Consider the following 20,187-nt stretch of genomic DNA (forward strand, 5'->3'; position numbering starts at 1 on the left):
GTTGCAAGGGAGGGAGAGTAAGACCGAGCGAAGGAGGGCTGGAGGAGGCGGCGGCGGCGGCGGCGATCGGAAAAAACAAAAGAGACGAGAAGTGTTGTTCGACTTAGGAAGACGAAAATATGTACAGTTGTTGTACGGGGGAAGGGCAAAAATATCTTTACAAAAATACTAAAATGTTGACATCACTAATTAACAGTTAAAAGATTTTTTCTATTAATTTTTAAACTAAAATTGATATTTTGGTATTTAATGAAGTTGCATTAATTTAACGGGCTATTACAGGGGATGTCGCTGATGATTTTCTGAAAATTAAACAAAATATATCAATACAGATCGTTAAGATCCAATTAATTGAACACAACATCAAGTCCACAGCAATGTACTCATTTCAAGCCCGGGCAGAATTGTCATCAATTATGTCCAAGCCATTGAATTAAGTATTGGTATCGTATTGGTATATCAACCGATAATCTTGTTATCGTTGGAGACTAATGTCAATACAGATCATTGTTGTAGGTATCTTGTGAGGATAAAATGGTCTAAAAATCAACTTTTGTCTAAATTGAGGGCAAAATGATCCAATCCAGCCTGATACGGATGATCCATATCATATTGGCCGAATGGAGTACCAATACCATGATTTAAATCCCTGGTTCATTTCCTTTTTCTGACTAGGTCACCAAAACAAACTAATGTTCTATTTCTCCTAAGAATTAGATTAGATTAGATTATTGCATTGAGCCATCTTATGTATGCATTACTTTCTCAACATTTTTCAAACTAAATAAAAGAAAATTATTATATTACTTTTGGTATTACTAATTAATCTCTTTGGTCTTGGAAGCCAGGGTTCTCATTAGCTGGTTTAGATCTCCATTTTGTTAAACATCTAGTGGATTAAAAGAGGTTACTTGTCATATAACACTCATTAAAAACAATAATAACTTATTATTATAATTATTAATTATTATGTGTTATTTTTCACTATGGAGCATGGAGATATTATTCTTAAATTATTCGAAGATGAATTTAACCTGGACAGATTTAATAAATCCTTTCGTGTTCGTGTTCTTAGTCCCAAAACCTACGTACACTCGCATGTTATGACTGATTCTAAAACTATAAGCTTGCGTATTGTTTTAGGGTTTATATATAATAAGCAGTGATGTTCTCTATGCCGCAACATAGGCTGCGCCCAGGCACATGAGGGTGGACGCAGTGACCACCCTGCATAGGTTGCCCATGTGCTTGGGTGCAGCTTGCTCTGCAGCACAGAGAACATTCTCCCATAAAATAATCTTCAAATTATAATGACTGGGAAGAACTAATCAGAAAGGCGCGGATTGATTAATTTATCGCGGCTTGAATATTTGTAATGTTACATATTTGATGGAACCTAAATTTTGTGGATTAGTAGACTTCATGGTCCTAACTTCCTCGCAAATATGATTTCAGTTCAAACCAAAATTTTCAAGTGACAAAATAGAGATTTGAAAATAAGATTATAGGAAAACACACAGACACATGGGTCTGCCATTCAGGGGGTAGGGTGGTCATTTTACCCACCCCATGTGTCTGGGCGCAGCCGACGGCCTTGGCACAAAAAACATTCTCCGTAAAATAAAATAGCATTTGACATACGTGATCATGCATGCATCTTGATAAGCTTATCAAGAAAGATAGTTTAAAATGAGTTTTCCCCAGTTAATCCATTTTTTAAGAGAAAGAGTAGAAAAGAATTAAAATGAGTTTTCCCCAGTTAATCCATTTTTTAAGAGAAAGAGTAGAAAAGAACTTACACATGACGCAAACGTTATAGCCTATGATCGATTAAAGTGGTTTTGTTTATGGATAGATTATTTGGTATAGATGAGGATGACGATTACATTATTACTTAGTACAAATTGTTCAATTCCATTCTAGATATCGTTGGATGGTTCACTTTTTGTCTTTTTTTCACTTGATTTAATTGTTGAAGTGTGCCAGATGATTTATTAGTCAAACATATGTCTTACTCAAAGGATATAATATAAGATTTATAGGTTTAAGAATTTTAATAGAAGGGTAAAAGCTTCTAATTACTGTATCCCCCTCCCCTTCCCTCATATGGTTTATTCTATTATTATTATTTTTCCATTCCCCCGATCATGTGGGGCCCATATGAATGATACAACTCCCCTAGCCTCAATTGGTATGGAATGAGAGATTTTCCCGCCCTAGCGGCGTGGGGAATTCCCTTCCTTAATAAATTTCAAGGAAAAGTAACACTAATCGGTGTTGTGTCTAGGCATGTACCTGTGCCCAGACACAGCCCAACACGAAAAGACCAAAGATGTCCACTAGAAAGGTAGAAAGGACTAGGAGTAGCGTTGGTCTTTTCGTGTTGGGTTATGTCTGGAACAGGTATACGCCCAGGCACAACATCGGTTACTATTCTTTCTCCCTAAATTTCATGGAAAAAGAATATTACTTGGTCATGTGGATCCTATGCCCAGACATAGGAGCACACAAAATTGCCGATGTAACTGTTGGTTTAGTCCAATTTTCAAAGTTATGACCAAATTTAGTATCCCAAAGAACATGGTAATTTTACCCCCCCCCCCAAAAAAAGAACGTGGTAATTATCTATCGAAAAAAGTATATATATGATAATCACCAATGGACCAAGTTTTTCCTCACCCACGATCTATGGCTAACATTGTAATTGAATGATACTCTAGGACTCGTGAAGGACATTTTGTCAGTATACAGGGGAGAATAATTATTACCCTCGATCCATGGATGTTCTCTTCATCTACGGTGAAAGAAAACTTTTGTCATCACAAATTATCATTTCTTTGATTTTTCTAGAGGTCTAATTTATAATTTTTTCATGTTCGATACGCAACATACACTAAAAGAAGTAAGGGTGGTGAGTGGAATGTACAATAATTTAAGAATCAATGCCACTAAAAGTATAATGGAAATGAGAAACTACCACACTATCTATATAAGGGGTGGGCAACCAAACTTTCTTCATCTTTAAATATTCGTTCCTCCTAATCAAATTGCACTCAATTGTGTGTGCATGACCAAATCCCCTAGTTGTTTCATTAATCAATTAAGAGAAAAACTCAAATCTAGTTATTATGATTCTATTCTGCACATTTACAAAAAAGTACGATGCCAGTGTGTAGATGCTTGAGCTTTTCCTCCTTATTGGATAATTTGTAACTCAAAACTGCACTCTGGTGTCGTGTGAAATATCGAATGTCTAGATAAATTCGTGTTTGACTAAGCTAATGAATTGAATTAATTCCTTGTTTGGTTTTCAGAACACAAAATGACAATATCTGTCATCATTAAATTCCATCCTACCATGTATACTTTTCCCCTAGAAAACACCCACTCCCACATCTCCAAGGTTGGCAATCTAATCTGACCCGGCCACCCCCTACTCAACTCTTTTATTGGTGTGGAGTTTTGGGTGAGTTGAACAAGTAGACTACCAATAATAATATCATGAGGTAACGATAACTTTTCTGATCCAGTCCCTAATCCCTACCTCCTACTCCTACCACTTCATGACTTCATCAGCAAAAGAAATAAAAAGAGAGAGAGAGAGAGAGAAGCTTCTTCCTAAGAAAAAGCCTTGATGCCAGTGTTCGGACAAGTAGAACCTTACTGTTTGTTGAAAAGGTGGAATAAGAACAAGTCCAATTTTACCTAAATACGTCTCTCTCTCTCTCTCTCTCTCTCTCTCTCTCTCGTCTTGATATAGAAGAAATTAACATGCAACATTGTGGTGAGGAAATGTTTCCTGCAGCTCTTATTTGCTTAAGAAGAGAATGATCTGTTTCTCTTGGATGCCAAGAAAGTAATCAAGGCAGGCTCTAGAGGTACGCTACAATATATCATTTCTTCCTCTTCTTCTTCTCCATATATAGAGAGGGCTTTGGATTCTAATGGGTTAGGGAGGTTCTTATTTTCTTTTGTGCGTACTCTCTTTTAAATTCAAATTCGCTTTCAAAGTTTTGAAACACTATAGATTCCATGGCTTTCTACGGTTTTATAGACGGAGGTATATATGTAGTTCTACCATGTGGTAAGTTGGACGAGACTGAAATTTTATGAATAGTTAGACCTCAAGGTCTCTTCGCTACTCATATGTTAAGTTTTAACCCAAATGGATTTGACCATAAAATAGCAAAATAAAGTTCGTATTGAAAAATCTAAGACTACAAAGAAGTTTGTCAATAACAAAACCCTAGCTTTTTTTTGTTGTTTTCATTTGTTTTGGGACCAAAATAGATGAATCAAGATACAGATCCCCAACCCCTTTAGCCTTGTGAAAAGAAGAGTCCTGTTCCTCATCAAGACCCAAAAGGGTTATGAATCACCTTCGAGATCAAGTTGATTCAAGGTTTCATGTGTATGCCGGCAGGGGACGGGAAGGCTTTTGCATGGAAGAAAACAGGTCTAAGAATTTGGTTATATTATTTGATTAACTACTCTATGCCTACCTATAGCTAACCTAATATATAATCCATTGATCTTAATTCTAAGCTAACACTCTTGGCGGCTGAAAATTTTCTGCCCCTTTTTAGGTACTCTATCTAATATTCACGGCCAATTTATACTATCCATCATCATCATCACGACATCATCACAGATGTCTTTAAACATAAATTATCATACATGTATGGTAGGCTAGTTACATTATTGAGGTGGGCCACCTAATTGCGGATAAGTAGGATATCAGGGGTGTCTAAAAACAGTCTTTCTGTGAAAACAGGGGTAAGGTTACGTACATTATGACCCTCATCAGACCCCATAGTCACGAGAGCCACATGCATTGGATACGCCCTTAGCATTTTAGGGTTGTCCATTATTTATCTTAAAGTCATAAGTCCCAAATTCAATCAAATAACCTCTCATGTATTAGAATACATCAACGTATGTCCATGCAAGCATGTCTCTTATGACCGGGACATCTAGGGGTCTATTTGTTCACAAAATTTTAGTTCCATCTGACCGACCACTTGAATTCTAACATCAATCCAAAATTATTATGTAAATGCAATAGATTGAAGAGTTCATAGTGGCAAAAGGCAGATGGCAAAATCGGCAAACGAACAAGGTTTGGCACCATCAACCACATTCATCCAGGCAGATAAAACCAGCTTCCGAGAACTTGTTCAACGATTAACCGGTTCTACCACCGATTGCGATCGTCAATCAACCACTTTACCTCCTACCATTGAAGGGGCAACTGTGAAGGTCACAGGTGTCAAGAGACCCAAATCCAGTCTCCATGAGAGGCGGCAACATACAAAGTCTAGGCTGGAGATAGTAAAACCCGGTTTATCTGAGTCCATGGACCGGGTTTTCTCTCTTTCCAAATCTGGTAACTTTGCTATCACTACAAGCCCTTTGGGCACTCCATCTAAGGCTTTATTAAACCTTTCTATCTCTACTGAAGAAGAAGAAGAAGAAGAGGAGAAAGCCATCAGAGAAAGAAGGTTTTATTTACATCCTTCTCCCCGTTCTAAACCAGGAAATGTTGAACCGGAATTACTTCCCTTGTTTCCCACTCACATCTCCTAATGCAGCTCGGCTGTCAGTACGACTATCAATCCACACATGGAATGGAAATATGGAAAGAATCTTAGAGAGGCCTCTATGGGTGGTAAATGATTCAATTTTGCCATGTTTTGAGTGTTAATTCGGTTGGTCCGATCATTAGATATCTGTAAAATTATGTAGTCTATCTCGACCAAATGGCTAACGTTTAATTTTTTTTATAATTTTGTTTTTTCTATTATTGAATCATTAATCAAGAGTTAGTATGCAATATTTATTGTTGGATGGATAGATGACAATGAAGTTAAATGTTGAATGGAAGTAATCTCAATCATATGCATCTGCCATCTATTTAACCATTACCCCAACCATTCAAATCTTAATCAAAATTTTGATTATGCTACAAAAAATAATGCTTTCATACTCAAATTTACCCTACGGGTCAAAGATGAGTAAGATATTAGGAAAAAATTTTCGTTGATCACCAACGGTGAAGGAAACACTATCGAATCTACTGTATTACTAGATTACTACTCCCTATCCTATTTGTTGGAGGTCCGAATTGTCTTCTATGGTTCCTTAATACTCATCCAAGTGCAATAATGGTCATCGGTGAAGGAATTCCTCCTCCACCATTGCTTGAGGAAAAAACAGTCTATATAAGATATTCTAATTAGAAATTTGGGCTCGAACTAACTAAAATAAGACCATCTTAAAGGGTGTTTGTTATGCACTTATGCCTCTTGATGATCTCATATAGAGAAATAAGCCCTAAGCAAGTCGCATCTTTTGTGTGCTCCTTTAAAAGGACTATCACAAAAGATGCTTTACGTAAGGTTCAATTATACAAAATCAGACATGAGATCAATCTCCATCAATTTGGACCGGATCAGATCGAATTAGAATCGGCCTAAATTTGGTCAGGCCTTAAAAATTGGAATAGGGAAGCATCAGAGATTTTCTAAAATCTATGATTTTTTAGAGTTTTTGATTCCTTAATAAATTTGGGGATTACGTTACCTGAGGTAAGTTTAATTGATTTTTTGCTATATTATTTATTAAAGAATAAAATAATAGTAAAAAAATAAGATCAAATATGAAACTGGAGAAATTTATAAGAGGATTACAAAAATCAGCTAGATTTAAGGGTGTTTTAATCAGTTGGTTACTTGGTTGGTACAACTCAAAGTTGTCTTAGTTGTACATTTTGTTCATCTACAATTCAAAAGAACCCATTTACTTCTTAAGTCGATACAATTTTTTGGAGGCATGATAAAAAATTCAATAAGAAGGCAGATCTCGGTGCGACAGTAAAGTTGCTCTATTGTGACCTAGTGGTCATAAGTTTGAACTGGGAAACAGTCTCTACGCAAAGTTAGGATAAAATTAAGTACATTATGATCCTCCCAGACCCCACAGTGGCGGAAGCCACATGCACTGGGTACCTTTTTTTGTAGCTGATTCCACTTAGATAAGTTACTGAATAAGAAAAATTAAAGATCTAACTGTTAAAGTCTTTGTATATTATGCCTTCGATGTACATATCAATGCTCCGAAATGCTTTGGTCAGCACCCTCCAAAACTCTTCTCCGAAGTTGTTAGGTAATGATAGAATGGGTAAAGCTAGGGGTGTCAAGCAGTCGGGCTCCGTCGGCTTAATTGGTCCCCATCAAATTAAGGCCTTTACTCATTTAGGTAATCGCCCTCATAGGCTAAGGCATGGATACTTTTCTATTTGGTTGGTTGACTTTCAATTCTGACTCAAGGTAATTGGGCTACTCGAGTTATAATTGGGATTTAAATGGGCTAATTGACTAATTGGGCTATGAATGGGTCATAAACGCTCGTTAAACAGATTATAATTGGAAAAAAAAAGCTTAAACAGGTTAATCCAGTTATGAATAACCCGTTATCGGTCAGTCCCAATTAGGTGATCATCGAGCCACTACCTTGCACTAGGACTGCCCAATTATTAATTGATCGAGTCGGTCTTAGGCTTCAACTGGTCGATTTAGGTAGAGCCTACCAATGCGAGCCAATAGAAGACAAATCAGCAGCATAAGCTTGTTCGTTGTGACTTTGAAGCTGCTTGTCCATCTTCTTTCTTGGTAAGTTAGGAATTCTCTTTCTCACTCTCATTGGTGTGACCATATCACTAAAGGGTCTCTCCCAAACACTAATTGTTTCTTAATGTTATCCCTGTATTTTCTTGGCAAGTTAGGCCTTTATATTATAGATATAGATATAGAGTCATAAGCCAATATTTGTGGTCTTGATTTCCCTTTAATAAAGTGGAACCAATTTTACCTACTTTTACAAGATCTCTCTTTCTCTCTTAGACTCCCAACATACACAATCACATATATATACACACTTTCTCTTAAGTAACCAATTCACAATAGAATGATGGATAAACCAGCACCCTTGACAATGTTCGTTCAGACCGATATAACCGGTTTCCGGGAGCTTGTTCAGCGGTTAACCGGTCTATCCCCCAACGGTGGTGATTGCCAATTATCATCCCCTAAGTTCTCATCCAATGATGCAGGCAACGAAGGGGCAACACCAAAGGTCTCAGGCCTCAAGAGGCAAATGTCCAAACTCTACGAGAGACGGCGATACATGATGTCAAAGCTGGAGGTAGTAAAACCCGGTTTGAAAATCAAACCGGGTCCAACCATTCTCCAACATTCAAAAGCTGGCTTTTATTCCACGGAACTAGTTTTCTCCACTTGTGAGTCTGTTAATTTCAGCTTCATTGCAAGCCCTTTGGGCACCCCATCAAAGGCTTTCTCAAACCTTTTCATCACAGAAGAAGAAGCAACGATGGTAGTGTCTGATATTGACAGAGAAGAAGAAGAGAAAGCAATCAAAGAAAGACGGTTTTACTTGCATTCTTCACCGCGGTGCAGACCGGGAAATGCTGAACCGGAATTACTTCACCTGTTTCCACTCAATTCTCCCAAAACTGTTTCATGAATCTTAGAATTCAGATTAGATTTGGGAAACCAAAGGCCTACAGATTGTATGGTTTTGCCACTCATCATCATGGCAACGTTTTGTTGTTGTTGTTGTTCTTTTAGTGTGTACTAGTGTGTTTTTTGGTATGATTTGGTTTGAATGAATTTCAGAGTATTTGAAAGCCATTTTTACTTAATCTTCGATGTGAAGCCTTAAAAATAACTTAAAAAGGAAATTCTCTGGAAATGTGATTTTGCATCCACCATGAATCCCCCCTTGCATCACAGTAAGCTATGAGTAGCATATAGTTATGGGATGGAAATGGGCCGCCAGTCCAGCCCGGCCCGTGTTTCCACAGGCCTGGCTTTGGAAATTTAAATTTATAAATGGGCAAGAGATTGTTGTACTAGCACGAGCCCAATGAGAGAGCACACATAAGTATCAATACGGATGTGATTTTTTATTTCAAAAGGGGTTGGACGGTAATTTTTCACGCTCCTGTGTCTTAGCACAGAGCCATGCGACCAGGTATAAAGTTCTTTTACCCTTTATAAATATACAGGGTTTTACTGCACGAATGCACCCATTATGGGCACAAGATCGCCGATTGGATGTGTAGCCCCTACAACATCGCAAGGGCCAATGAAAGCACACATAGGGTTATCGACATGGATGGATTTTTTTGATCACAATGGATTGAGGGATAAAAATTTGTGTCCTTCATTATCTAAACACAGGAACCACGTGACCAAGCGGCATTCTTTTTCCCTTCACCTAGAATCATATAATTGGATCTAAAACTAGAATCTCAACTAGAGAATGATTGGCCAAATTGACACACCTAGGATCATTCGTCTCAGCCGATTCCAAATAAGATTAAATAGAAAAATGGCCAGAATATATTAGGAATCGACAAGAATTGGACGAAATCTTCCCTAACTCTAGATTTTGAAAGGGAATCAGTCAAAACGAATCAGCAGGAATCGGAATTGACATCGGCCAATTTGGCTTGGAATCGGCTGATCTGATTCGGATTCTTGAATCCATGATTGCGACACCTACTCTTGCTAATACGCAGTGCTAACCTAATTGTTGTCTTCTATAATAGATCCATTAGATTGATGAATCGTCCATGATCGATCTCAAGTTCTACTGATTCGACATGACCGATTTACACCCACAAACCCTAGTTATTCCCTGTTTTTGAATCTGAGAATCAATTCTAAGGTATTTTTAAGACTAATTCCAGTCGATTTCGATCCGATCCGGATCAGAATTGCCAATGATCAATTCCATCTCCGATTCCGTGTTTTAAAACCCTTTTATTAACCCAATCCTTCCATTTCCATCTGTTTGACTGGGAGATACACAACACACACTTGTCTCGTGAGTAACCTAACAACACGTCTCTGCTCTGTCTCTCTCTCTGTATCTCTTGTCTCTCTGTCTTTGTCTGAACGAGCCTACTACACGTGTCCAGAAAATGTGTTATATAATTGAGTTATAATTAATTTATGGAATTAATTCCACTCTTGCTTGCCTCCAACGCCTCCTCTTCCTTCACCAACAGTTCCATGCCAACTAACAGATCATCATCCTCTTTAAAGATAACTATAAAGACAATTCATAATTAAAAAGGAATATAATCCGCCATTTTTAATGAGTTTCCTCTGCTCTTTGATTCTTCATGTCATGTGCCTACAATCCATTCCTAACGTGTGAGGATTTTAAAATTAACAGAAAATCAAAGTAAAGAATCTGAAAATTTTCATTTGAAAACTGCAACCTCATTCTGAATGAATGAAATTCCTGTTGCAGGAAAAGAAAATTAAAATACAGGGGCTTTGGTTGATAAATTACAAATTTACTATCCAAGAAACCCTAATTTGGCTTGATGATTGATTTCGAGGGAACCCAATAAAAAGTGTTTTGTTTCCTCTTAATTTTCTCTGTTCACAAGGTGGGTTTCTATTGGAAATGCCGATCGCGAGGATTGGGTTGATCTCATGGTTCAACAGGAAGGTGGTGGATCCTCTCTTGCAAATTCTCCATAGGTAATGTGTCTCCAACATTTCTGCTCTACCGAAGTGGGTGGCGGCCCTTATATCGTTTTTCCCCCCCTTTTTCATTAGGGTATTTCATTTCAAGTTTCTATGCAGATATTCAAATCAAAATTTAATTTGTTCGAGAACTGTAAAATTTAGCAAATCTATGTTTTTGGAATTGATTGGTATCGCTTAAAGAAATTTTCTTTCTTTGTTTTTGGATTGAAGGTCGTATGTATAATCTTTGCTAACGAGTGATCAACTTCATGAATTTTCTGCCAATTTTCTGCCAATTTTTGCAGGGGTGCAGAACCGAAGCAACTTGCATTTTCGACAGCTCTTGGCTTCACTTTGGGAGTATTCCCCATATGTGGTATGAGCATCTCTGTATTCTGGTCTTTGAACTCAATCCACTTAACAAGTTGAGAAATGATGCTACTGAAATACAAAACACATGTATACAGTAATATAATCAGATGAGCTCAGCAACTTAAATTTTAAGAGTGCTAAAATTTTGGTGGCTTGAAACCATGTAGTTATCTTAGTAGTGTCCAAAAGAGCGGGAGGGGGTGGGAAGATTCTGAGTTTAGAATGTGAGTAGTAGCATTTTTATACAGCTACCCTGGAAGTTGTTTAACATACACCTCTTTTTTTTTTCTAACATATACAGTGATCACATACATATGCATATTCTTTAATCTGTATGTCACTACACCATCCCCAGATTTACAAAACCCCATCAGAGCCCTAGTCAGGCATTCCAGGTACTGTTTTTCTCTTAAAAGGGCTTTGTAGAGAAGTGGGAGGGGGAAGGTTTGGATAAACAAAAGGCCTACAAAGTACAAACAATGGTAACAAAAACGAGACAGGCTGAGGCATTGGAATAAAAGTACAAGGATTCTCAACACCAAACTAATGGTATCACTATATATGTTCCTTAAGATTATTTTCATCCAATTCTTGAAATCAGCGGGAGGAGGGTTTCTGAAGACTTGATTCATAAGTAAAGAAGTCTTAAACCATCACTTCTCTTTGAAACCTGCTAAATTCCAGCTCTCTTTCCTCACTTGAAACATAATTTTCAGTTATTGAAACTGCTACTGAATTTCTAATAAATAAAACCCAGTCCATAGAAAACACCATAAAACCTAGCTTCTTTTCTTGAGCCTGAATTCCAGCATGCTTTGTTGGCTTGTTGGACATCAGACTGACCCTAAGGTATGGATTTGTAGCATTTACTTCATTTTCTTCTGAAGTTTGTCCATTTGTAAATTTTCTTAAGAATGGCATGAGTTTAAATAAGGATGCCTTACTGCTAATATTTATCTAAGGAATATCTCCACCTCCAATTTATAAGTTGGTGTTTGTCCTAGTGTCTTGGTCAAAGTGAACTTTGGCACTTCAGAGGTGGCAGATCCCCTAACGTCTAACCATGGTCCACAGAATTTGAATTTTTTCCTCGTATTTCCTGAATATAGCATAAATTAACAGCCACTGGCCCAAATTTTTTATTTTTTTTTATATTTGGTTTTTAATTTCTAATCAAGGTTCCAGATCCGCATCATTGAAGATCTCTCTCTCTCTCTCTCTCCCACCTCCCCAGGAATCAGGTGAAAAGAAGCAAATATCATAGTCATCATCATCATTATTATTAGGCTACTACTACTATCTCCTCTGTATTTTCCTGTAAAGTTCTTTGTCGATTGATCTCATGATGGATTTATTACTTATCAACAATTGGTTTATTAGGTGTGATGAGTGATGACGTTAATTATAATTGCTTCGTAAAAATTCCTCAATAGAGGAGATAGATTAATTTATATGAATCATAATCAATTGTAATGTCCTTAACCATTTATTCTTAATCATTGGAGAAATTTCTATCACTCCCCTAAAACCTCTTTTCTGATTCCCCTAGAAAAGTGAATTTCCACCTCTCTTTCTCCCCTGATAATTCAAAATCCCTAGATTACCCTGTCCCCTCCCGCAGTACCCCTCCGGCACTCTGCATCTCCCCAATTTCTGGCTCAAGCTATTTGATTCACCCCAAACTGGATCGGTTTGTTTGATATCATTGTTGGGAATTGGTCGCTTAAGCAATGCAAGTCCGGCATCTTTGCTGGCACTCATCATGTCTTCTCTGTCCTTTAGGAAACCGTTGATGCCTACATGGAAGAGCCTGGAAGCCCTATTGGAGGGAACTGAAACTGTGTCGGCAGTAACGGTCGCCTGTCCATTGGTAGTGGGTCTGCCCCGGAGACCTTGAAACCTGCACTGGTGGACGAATCACCGAAGTTTGCAGATACATAATCAAGGGCGCCATCAGATGCGGTAGTAGAGGCTGCACATTGGAGATTTCAATGCGAGAGGAGGCATAGTGGAAGGTAGCAACTTCGTAGTTGGAGGGGTTGAGGATTTTCAGGTTCCTGTAAAGCCTTTTTCATGTTATCCACTTCTTTCAAGGTGTAAACTGCAATGCAAGCAACAAGGAATTTCAGAAAGTAAGACACGGGAATCATCTGATTGTAGTGAAAAGGTGAATCCGAGAGAAACAAGGGTGCTTATATTTCAATATTAATTTATCAAGAAACGAGAAGGGGTTTCTGATTGTAGGTTGCTCCCAAAATGCTGATAGAACCCAACCAGAAGTAGAGATACCAAGAATACACAATGAACGAAATAGTTCAAAAAAAAGCAATACTGAAAGAATAGAAGAAGAGGAACTTACCGTAAGTAGCATAACCAGCAGGGGCAGCAGCTACAGTAAGAGCTCCGAGAATGCCAAACTTGAGGAAATTCCATGATTTCTTTTGGGGCGTAGAACCGGGAGGTGGAGGAGGAGGAAGTTGATCATTTAGAAGAGATGCATAAGAGATGATTGGATCCTTTGGAGGGTTTGTGGAAACGATAGAACAGAAGGTTCTATCGTTCTTGGAAATGAAGGGGAGAAGACGAGATCGAACAATTTGAGGCATAGTTGTAGCTCCTCTTTAAAATGAGGAAAGTAGGGTTCTGCAATGAGGTTTTAAGTTTTTTTTTTCCTCTCAAGGAAAGAGGAGTGAGTTTAAAGTGTATTAAACAGTACAAGATGCAAGAGAGACAATGTACCCAACAACGGGGAGTACTTTGTAGCCAGAAGGCTGGAGGGGGTGCTGCCAGAGGGGTACTGTGGGAGGGGACAGGTGTAGTTTAGGAATTTTGAATTACCAATGGAGAAACAGAGGTGGAAGTTCACTTTTCTGGGGGAATTAGAAAACAAGTTTTGGTTAGGGGAGTTTGGGTTAATATAGGCCAAGTATAGGGGAATGAAAGAAATTTCCCCTTATTCATTTATTTGAAACTGCTAGAAGTCTAATTCCCCCTCTGCCCCAGGAAATCCTGGATATGCCCCTGCAGCAGTCCAAGTTATGATTCGGCTAGGATGGTTTGAACCTATAGTTGAATTGAGATTAGCTACTGAGTATTTGAAGCCATGTTAATTGGCCTGATTATTCTACATTCTTATAATTGTCAGCGGAGAAAACTATCGAAGTAAGTAAAAAATTTCCAAAGTTGAATACAGAAACAGTATATGATTTGTTCACCACTCCCCCTTCATAGATTTCTCGTGTATTTTGAGCCGGACACAGCTGGACACTCATTTAGAAACTTCTGTGTGTCTCTTGAATGTAAGTTAGTGCAACGTTGATCGTAGTTGGATGCTTCCTTTTATCCTATATTTCCTATTGATTGTTCCTTTCACTTGTACTAGCATGCACCATAATACAGAAAAAACATGTATTCTCATAGTTTGACCTACTATTGACTTACTTCACCTACCTTTTTTTATATATATAATAGAAAAGGAGGAAAGAAAGTAGAAAGTGTTCTTGAATAATCTTATCAACCAGTTCCAATGTGAGTGTGCCTTTCCACTTCGAAGGAGGAAGTTAGAATGACTTGTTTTGGAGATATACGTATCAATTAATTGTTCAAGCCTCGGTCCTTGTTTCGGATTTTGGAGGCTTGCATGTCTGATACTCTATCCTTCTTATAACTGATTTAGAGAAGCTTGAGACCATAGTAGTTGATGAAGTAGTCCAAAAATGAAAACCAATCATGCCGGCCTGGTTGGTGAGTTTCTCATTATTTTTGGTTTGAAATTTGATTGCATCACATCTATCATCTGGACAAGTAAGTTCAAATTTGAGCTCAGTTTGAACTCTGATGGATCTGTTTATCTTCTTTGGTCTATTAAAAAATCTTTATGTGTGATGCTGATGTCTCAACATTGTTAAATATGCACCAAATTGCCACTTATGTCTCATATATGTCTTTTAAAAATGTATCCTGATATCTGAGGCAGTTTGAATGCTCTTCTCCTTTTTTTACTTTAATCATCAGCATCTGATATTGAAGTTCATTTTGCAATTATAAGGGGTCACCTTCTTTCTTTGTGGGATGGCTATTGCGCTGCTTGGTTCACGTTGTCATTCTCCAAGTGTGATGCTTGCAAACTTTGTTGCTACTCCAGTAGAGTTGAGGTAATCAATATTTAGCCTTATCTTGTATCATCAAATCCTTCTGAATTTATTTCTTTAAGGTTTTGTTTGTTTTGGAGGAAATTTTTTTCCCAATAAATTGGCTTTCATTTATAAAATTTGTTTGTATTGAGCTGCCATTTACTTCCTCCTTAGAAGTTTAATATTGAAGCCATTTTCCCAAGTTTTGTATTGTTTTTCCATAAAATAATTTCTGCCTTTTTGGCCAATACAATTTCTTTTTGCTTTTAAGTAATTCCTATAAAATATTTACTGTGAAACAAACGGAGCCTTAAGTGACTGCATTGCTTCAAAACTAGCAATGCAGAGAGCCAGAGACTGAGCGGTGATTTGGATTAATGAATGATAATTTGTACGAGGAGCTCGTGTTAAGACTTATAAGCCTGTCACGAAGTTTTCTGAGTAGAGGGAATCTCAGTTAAAATATATGTTCCAGCCTCTCCGTGAAGTGGGGGTAAGGCTGCATACATTATGACCCTCCCCAAACCCCGCAGTGACGGGAGCCTCGTGCACTGGATACACCTTTTTTTTCACTAGATGATAAAGTAACATATGTATATGAATGTGAATTTAGGTTCCTTACTTTCATATGGAATTCAAACTCAAGCATTTTATCATGCGAGAATGCATATATGCCACTCACATGGGCAAGCAGTTAGGAGTTAGGACACATACATTGAACATACAAACCCAATATAGGAAGTGGAAAAAGAAAAAATGAGGTCAGCACTTTCATAATGCCTATATGCTTCTTGATACTTGCCCTTTTGGGTCTCCTTGAAATTCGCGGGATATAAAAGATATAGAATAGAGGATCATATAATTGTAGAGTAGCCATAACCCAACCTATTCTGGCAACAAACAAGTTGACCTGTTGTTTTTACATAGTCACCATGTAATATTATCAAAAACTAATTATGCCCTTTGGATACACACTAGGTTCCAGCTTCGCTTACTGAGGCATCTCTCGTCTTCATGCTTTATGTGCAACAGCATAGGCCTGTATGCATTGTTCTTCTCTGTTGGGCATTTGTATGTATTGTTTTGGGTGCATGCCATGGACAACTCTGATAAAACTAAACCTATCATAGATGTGCATTGCATTTGTTTCTCTGCCTGTGCATCAATTTGTCCAGAAAATGTAATAAAGAGTTAATCCTCCAAAGGGATGCATCTGTGGCAGTTGTTGAAATAGTATACATTGGCTATAATAGAATTGTCAGTCTGATTCAATATCTGTACTCTCCTAATAAAGAGAATACAGTATGATACTTATCAGGTGCATATGGTGCACATTCCTATATTTAAGGCTGCAGAATTTCCCACTGTTTAGAAGAACGTGGCCTTCATTTTGTGTCTTATTTTATTTGTAAAAGAAGTGAAGAATGTGATTTTTGGGCATTTCTTGTTTGATTTACTTTTTATTTATAGCATTTGTCATGTCTAATTTCTAAGAAGGATAAAGGTTTAACTAATAATGAGGCTTCGCAGGGGCAAGAGAACCCTAGAATGTAGTTCATGAGATGTGTAATCTCCCTTCTTAAATTACCCAAGAATTAAATAAATAACCATGCATTTGGCAGATCCAGCCACATTTATATGTTTTCAAAACTAGGGAAGTCTGCAAATTGGAGCATGGAGAATTAGTTTGACTGTTTGGGCTTATTTTTCAGATTATCTAGAATTCTATATCCACTTCATGTTCTCGTTGTCATTGCTGTGTTTGTTTTCAGTCTGGTGATTCCTTTCTTGCGCTTTGGGGAAGTCATTTCTGGTGGTCCTCATTTCCCATTAACCTCTGATGCATTAAAGAAAGTATTTACTGGCCAAGCTTCGTGGGAAGTCCTACTCAGCATTGCCCATGCGGTATGTACCCCCCTCTCTACCCAACATATTTCCTCCAGACCTTGAGATCATGATTTTTTAACTGTAGTTTTTTGAAATTTATTTTCTTAAGGTTGTTCATAAATATTAAAATATTGAAAGAAAAGTATTAGATGTAAAAGATTAGGGAAAAAATGAGAATTGAACATGATGGATAAATTTCCATAAAACTAGGGGTTAACTTTGTCACTAGAAATGAAATTGCTTTCTCTAGTGTGAGACAGACCCGCCTACCTTTTTTTTTTATTTTTTTTATCCCGAATATTATCTGGGACCTGGGCTGGCCCCTAAGCTTTTATTAAAAACAAATAAAATAATAAAGAATACAGGGGGGGACATACCGCCTTACCCCAACCCGCGACATCAAGAGGACACACCGCTCAAAAAGTCTAACCCACCCTTACATGAGTAAGAAGCAAAGGCTTTAATTCCGTAGAACTGGTAAACCACCCTTGTCTTCACGAAGAATGACCTGCAGAGGTCCCAAAGGGATGCAACCAGGCTGAAACCTGGCTGAAGTCTCAGTGTCACAAGAAAGATTGGCCAACCAGTCAGCCACTCTATTGCTTTCCCGAAAGGCAAAAGAAACACAGGCCCGTGTGGCAACCACTAAGTCCTGAATCTCCTTAAAGAGATACCATACTCTCCACAGACTACACCTCTTCATATTAACTACTTTGACTGTTACCTCTGAATCACAATTAACCACCACGTCCAAAAGACCCATCTCCTCGCACACCTTCAGCCCATCCCTTAAAGCCCTCAGCCCCGCCAGAGAATTAGTGCAAGGGCCATAAAAGTTAGAGAAAGCAGCCAGAACCTCCCCTTGTCGATTCCTAATGATCCCTCCCCCGCCGCCCAGGCCTGGGTTACCACGACATGCACCATCCACATTCAGCTTAACTGAGATAAACGGGGGGCACCAATACACCGGGATAGGGCGCTTCCTCCTGGGGACAGGTGGCATCAAGCCAAGACACTGCAAAAGTAGTCCATCTCTGGCAGATCCGTGAGTGCCTACCTTTGACGGATAGTGAAGTTCCCTCACCCAGGTTTTAATGCATTCAATTATGGTGCTAGCTGTCCGCTTCTTGTCCTCGTGTCTCCTGTTGTTCCTTTCCTTCCATAGCTCCCAGATGACCAAAGATGGCAGTATCCCTGTTACATAGGCACTGAGGCAGTGGCCGCCTGCCAATGTAAAACCCTGTTCCTTGCATCCTGGGTGGGGGGCAGGGCAATGTCAAAAATTCTTGAGAAGTAGCTGCCTAACTAAAATCCAATTTCTAAACAAACAGAAGCCAACAATTCCCCAAAAGGTAAGAGTTAGAGATTGATTTCTTAATAAGCACATCACTAGGCACAAGGTTGGCATCTAACATCATTAAGCACTGCTTAGGAGATTTTTGGGTTTTTGTTTTTTTTTTTTTTTTTTTTTTTTTGGGGTGGGGGGGGGGGTTGATAAATGCTCAGCTCAGCCTTATCCCAACTAAATGGGGTCAGTTATATAGATCCTATAGGATCCATGAAAAAGGGTTTGGCTAAAGTTTTTACAATGCTGGCTGCCAACCTGACACACCAACCCTCCTACTTTATCCGGGCTTGGGACCAGTTGCATAAAACACTGGTGTGAGGGGAGATAATAAGAACATTATAGCCAGAGGGACTGAAATCCATCATTGTTGGGCACCACTTGGGAGACCTTCTGCATCAACAATTATAGGGTCAAATGATCACAGCCATGCAAGTATTATGTTATTTTATTCATTTTTAGTTGAGTTCTGTATAGGAATTAGTCTACAGTTATGAAAGTTTTAAAAATCAGATCAGAATCGACCGAATTTTCCTATTCGAATGAACAGAAGCCGATTCCGATTAACCCTGATTCTTCATAAAGGATTTCTGACTGAGTCAAACAAGTTTGGCCAATTCCAGGTCGATTTGAATTCGAATCAAATTGAATTGATGGAGACCGATCCTGTACCCAATTCCGTGTTTTTAAACCTTGACAAATATGATGCTTGAATGAATCAATCCCCCCCCCCCCCTCCTTTTTATTTGCTTTGGGGACTATGCCTCTAAATTCCTGCAATTATGAGCATTTCTCATATTTTCTTTCCTGCTCCATCTGCCCATCTCCAGCCTTGTCTCTGCCATGTCCATTCTATGATCATATGTTTCTTGATAGTGAGTGTGGTATATGGCTTTCTGATGTTATCGAATTTTCCTTTTTGTTTTGATTAGTATTTAGCTTGAGTTAAAAACCAAATAGGAGATTTGCTGGGAGAATATTAAAAGGTTTGACAACTTATGATTGAACTGAAGGTGTTGCCCTAGCTATAGTTTGTAGCTGGACCATATAATAGGGACAAGTATAGTTGAGTTGCGCTGAACATTTTCGATTACTGAATCAATAGACGATAGCTTACCACTTCTGTAAACACATCTCCACTTTCCAAACCATATGGGTCACTTGCATTTTTTGGCATCTTGTCGGCACGTGGTCAATAGACAGCCATCTGTTACCAAGTAGCTGTTTGAATACTTTGCTTGGAGTTGTTCCAGACGTTCCGGGTATTCTCAGTAATGCTGTGTTCCATTACTTGAAACAAATAATAGTATCTTGAAAACCTACCCAAACAGCATCAATGAGTCTGCCTTGTTTTACCCTTTGTTTGGCTTGTTGGCTGGCTGTTAGGAAGCTCTCAATAAGTTTTAAGGTAACTCTGCATCACTAAATTTCTTCTTGAACTATTAGCTTTACTGGAACGTAATGAATATGCACAATGAATATGCTAAACAAGCCATAAGTCTACTACGTTGTCTGAATCTCTTTGATTGAAGATCATACAGGACATTTTGAAATCTCTCTCATTTTAAAAACTTGTTACTTCTTACAGTTGCTTGGCTGGCTCATTGCGGCTCCATTCATCTTGGGTGCACTCTACCTTGTGCTTCTACCATGTTTCAAGTATCTGGTTTCCAAGTTTGGTCCTACTCCTTCAAGCCCAAAGAAGCAACTACATTCCCCCAGAGAAGTCAAGCTCAAGGTACGGGATGCTTAACAACCCTTGAACTCTTAACACAACCCTTTGTATATAAGATATTATTCACTATGGTGAATGATTGTATAATAACTAAGGACATTTTATTGTTCGGTAGATGATTGGCAAAGTCAGGTATGTCTTTAATTGCTG

The 20,187-nt window shown here is 38.3% G+C and overlaps 3 protein-coding genes across 3 annotated transcripts; all 3 read left to right on the forward strand.

The window, feature by feature from the left end:
• Nucleotides 1-5,056: 5,056 nt before the first annotated feature.
• LOC122645299 (VQ motif-containing protein 31-like) lies at nucleotides 5,057-5,586 on the forward strand. Its single transcript, XM_043838619.1, has one exon. It carries the CDS (start codon nucleotides 5,095-5,097, stop codon nucleotides 5,584-5,586), a length of 492 nt encoding a protein of 163 aa, XP_043694554.1. The 5' UTR covers nucleotides 5,057-5,094.
• A 2,356-nt stretch (nucleotides 5,587-7,942) lies between these two features.
• Nucleotides 7,943-8,587, forward strand: LOC122645289 (VQ motif-containing protein 31-like). Its single transcript, XM_043838613.1, has 2 exons — nucleotides 7,943-8,056; nucleotides 8,108-8,587. The coding sequence occupies exons 1-2, from the start codon at nucleotides 7,966-7,968 to the stop codon at nucleotides 8,539-8,541; spliced, it is 525 nt and encodes a 174-aa protein (XP_043694548.1). The 5' UTR covers nucleotides 7,943-7,965; the 3' UTR covers nucleotides 8,542-8,587.
• A 1,719-nt stretch (nucleotides 8,588-10,306) lies between these two features.
• LOC122656887 lies at nucleotides 10,307-20,187 on the forward strand. Its single transcript, XM_043851580.1, has 5 exons — nucleotides 10,307-10,577; nucleotides 10,871-10,941; nucleotides 14,986-15,091; nucleotides 16,843-16,975; nucleotides 19,891-20,187. The coding sequence occupies exons 1-5, from the start codon at nucleotides 10,501-10,503 to the stop codon at nucleotides 20,053-20,055; spliced, it is 552 nt and encodes a 183-aa protein (XP_043707515.1). The 5' UTR covers nucleotides 10,307-10,500; the 3' UTR covers nucleotides 20,056-20,187.

The sequence above is a fragment of the Telopea speciosissima genome, chromosome 1 (genome assembly GCF_018873765.1).
Source record: "Telopea speciosissima isolate NSW1024214 ecotype Mountain lineage chromosome 1, Tspe_v1, whole genome shotgun sequence".
Lineage (NCBI taxonomy): Eukaryota > Viridiplantae > Streptophyta > Magnoliopsida > Proteales > Proteaceae > Telopea > Telopea speciosissima.

Bases quoted from the DNA above. Each gene is read 5' to 3' on its own strand.
- LOC122645289 (XM_043838613.1), top strand. From the start codon at position 7,966: ATGATGGATAAACCAGCACCCTTGACAATGTTCGTTCAGACCGATATA. The intron at 8,057-8,107 runs CCAACGGTGGTG...CATCCAATGATG, and splicing joins GCGGTTAACCGGTCTATCCC to CAGGCAACGAAGGGGCAACA.
- LOC122656887 (XM_043851580.1), top strand. From the start codon at position 10,501: ATGCCGATCGCGAGGATTGGGTTGATCTCATGGTTCAACAGGAAGGTG. The intron at 10,578-10,870 runs GTAATGTGTCTC...CAATTTTTGCAG, and splicing joins CTCTTGCAAATTCTCCATAG to GGGTGCAGAACCGAAGCAAC. The intron at 10,942-14,985 runs GTATGAGCATCT...TGCAATTATAAG, and splicing joins GGGAGTATTCCCCATATGTG to GGGTCACCTTCTTTCTTTGT.
- LOC122645299 (XM_043838619.1), top strand. From the start codon at position 5,095: ATGGCAAAATCGGCAAACGAACAAGGTTTGGCACCATCAACCACATTC.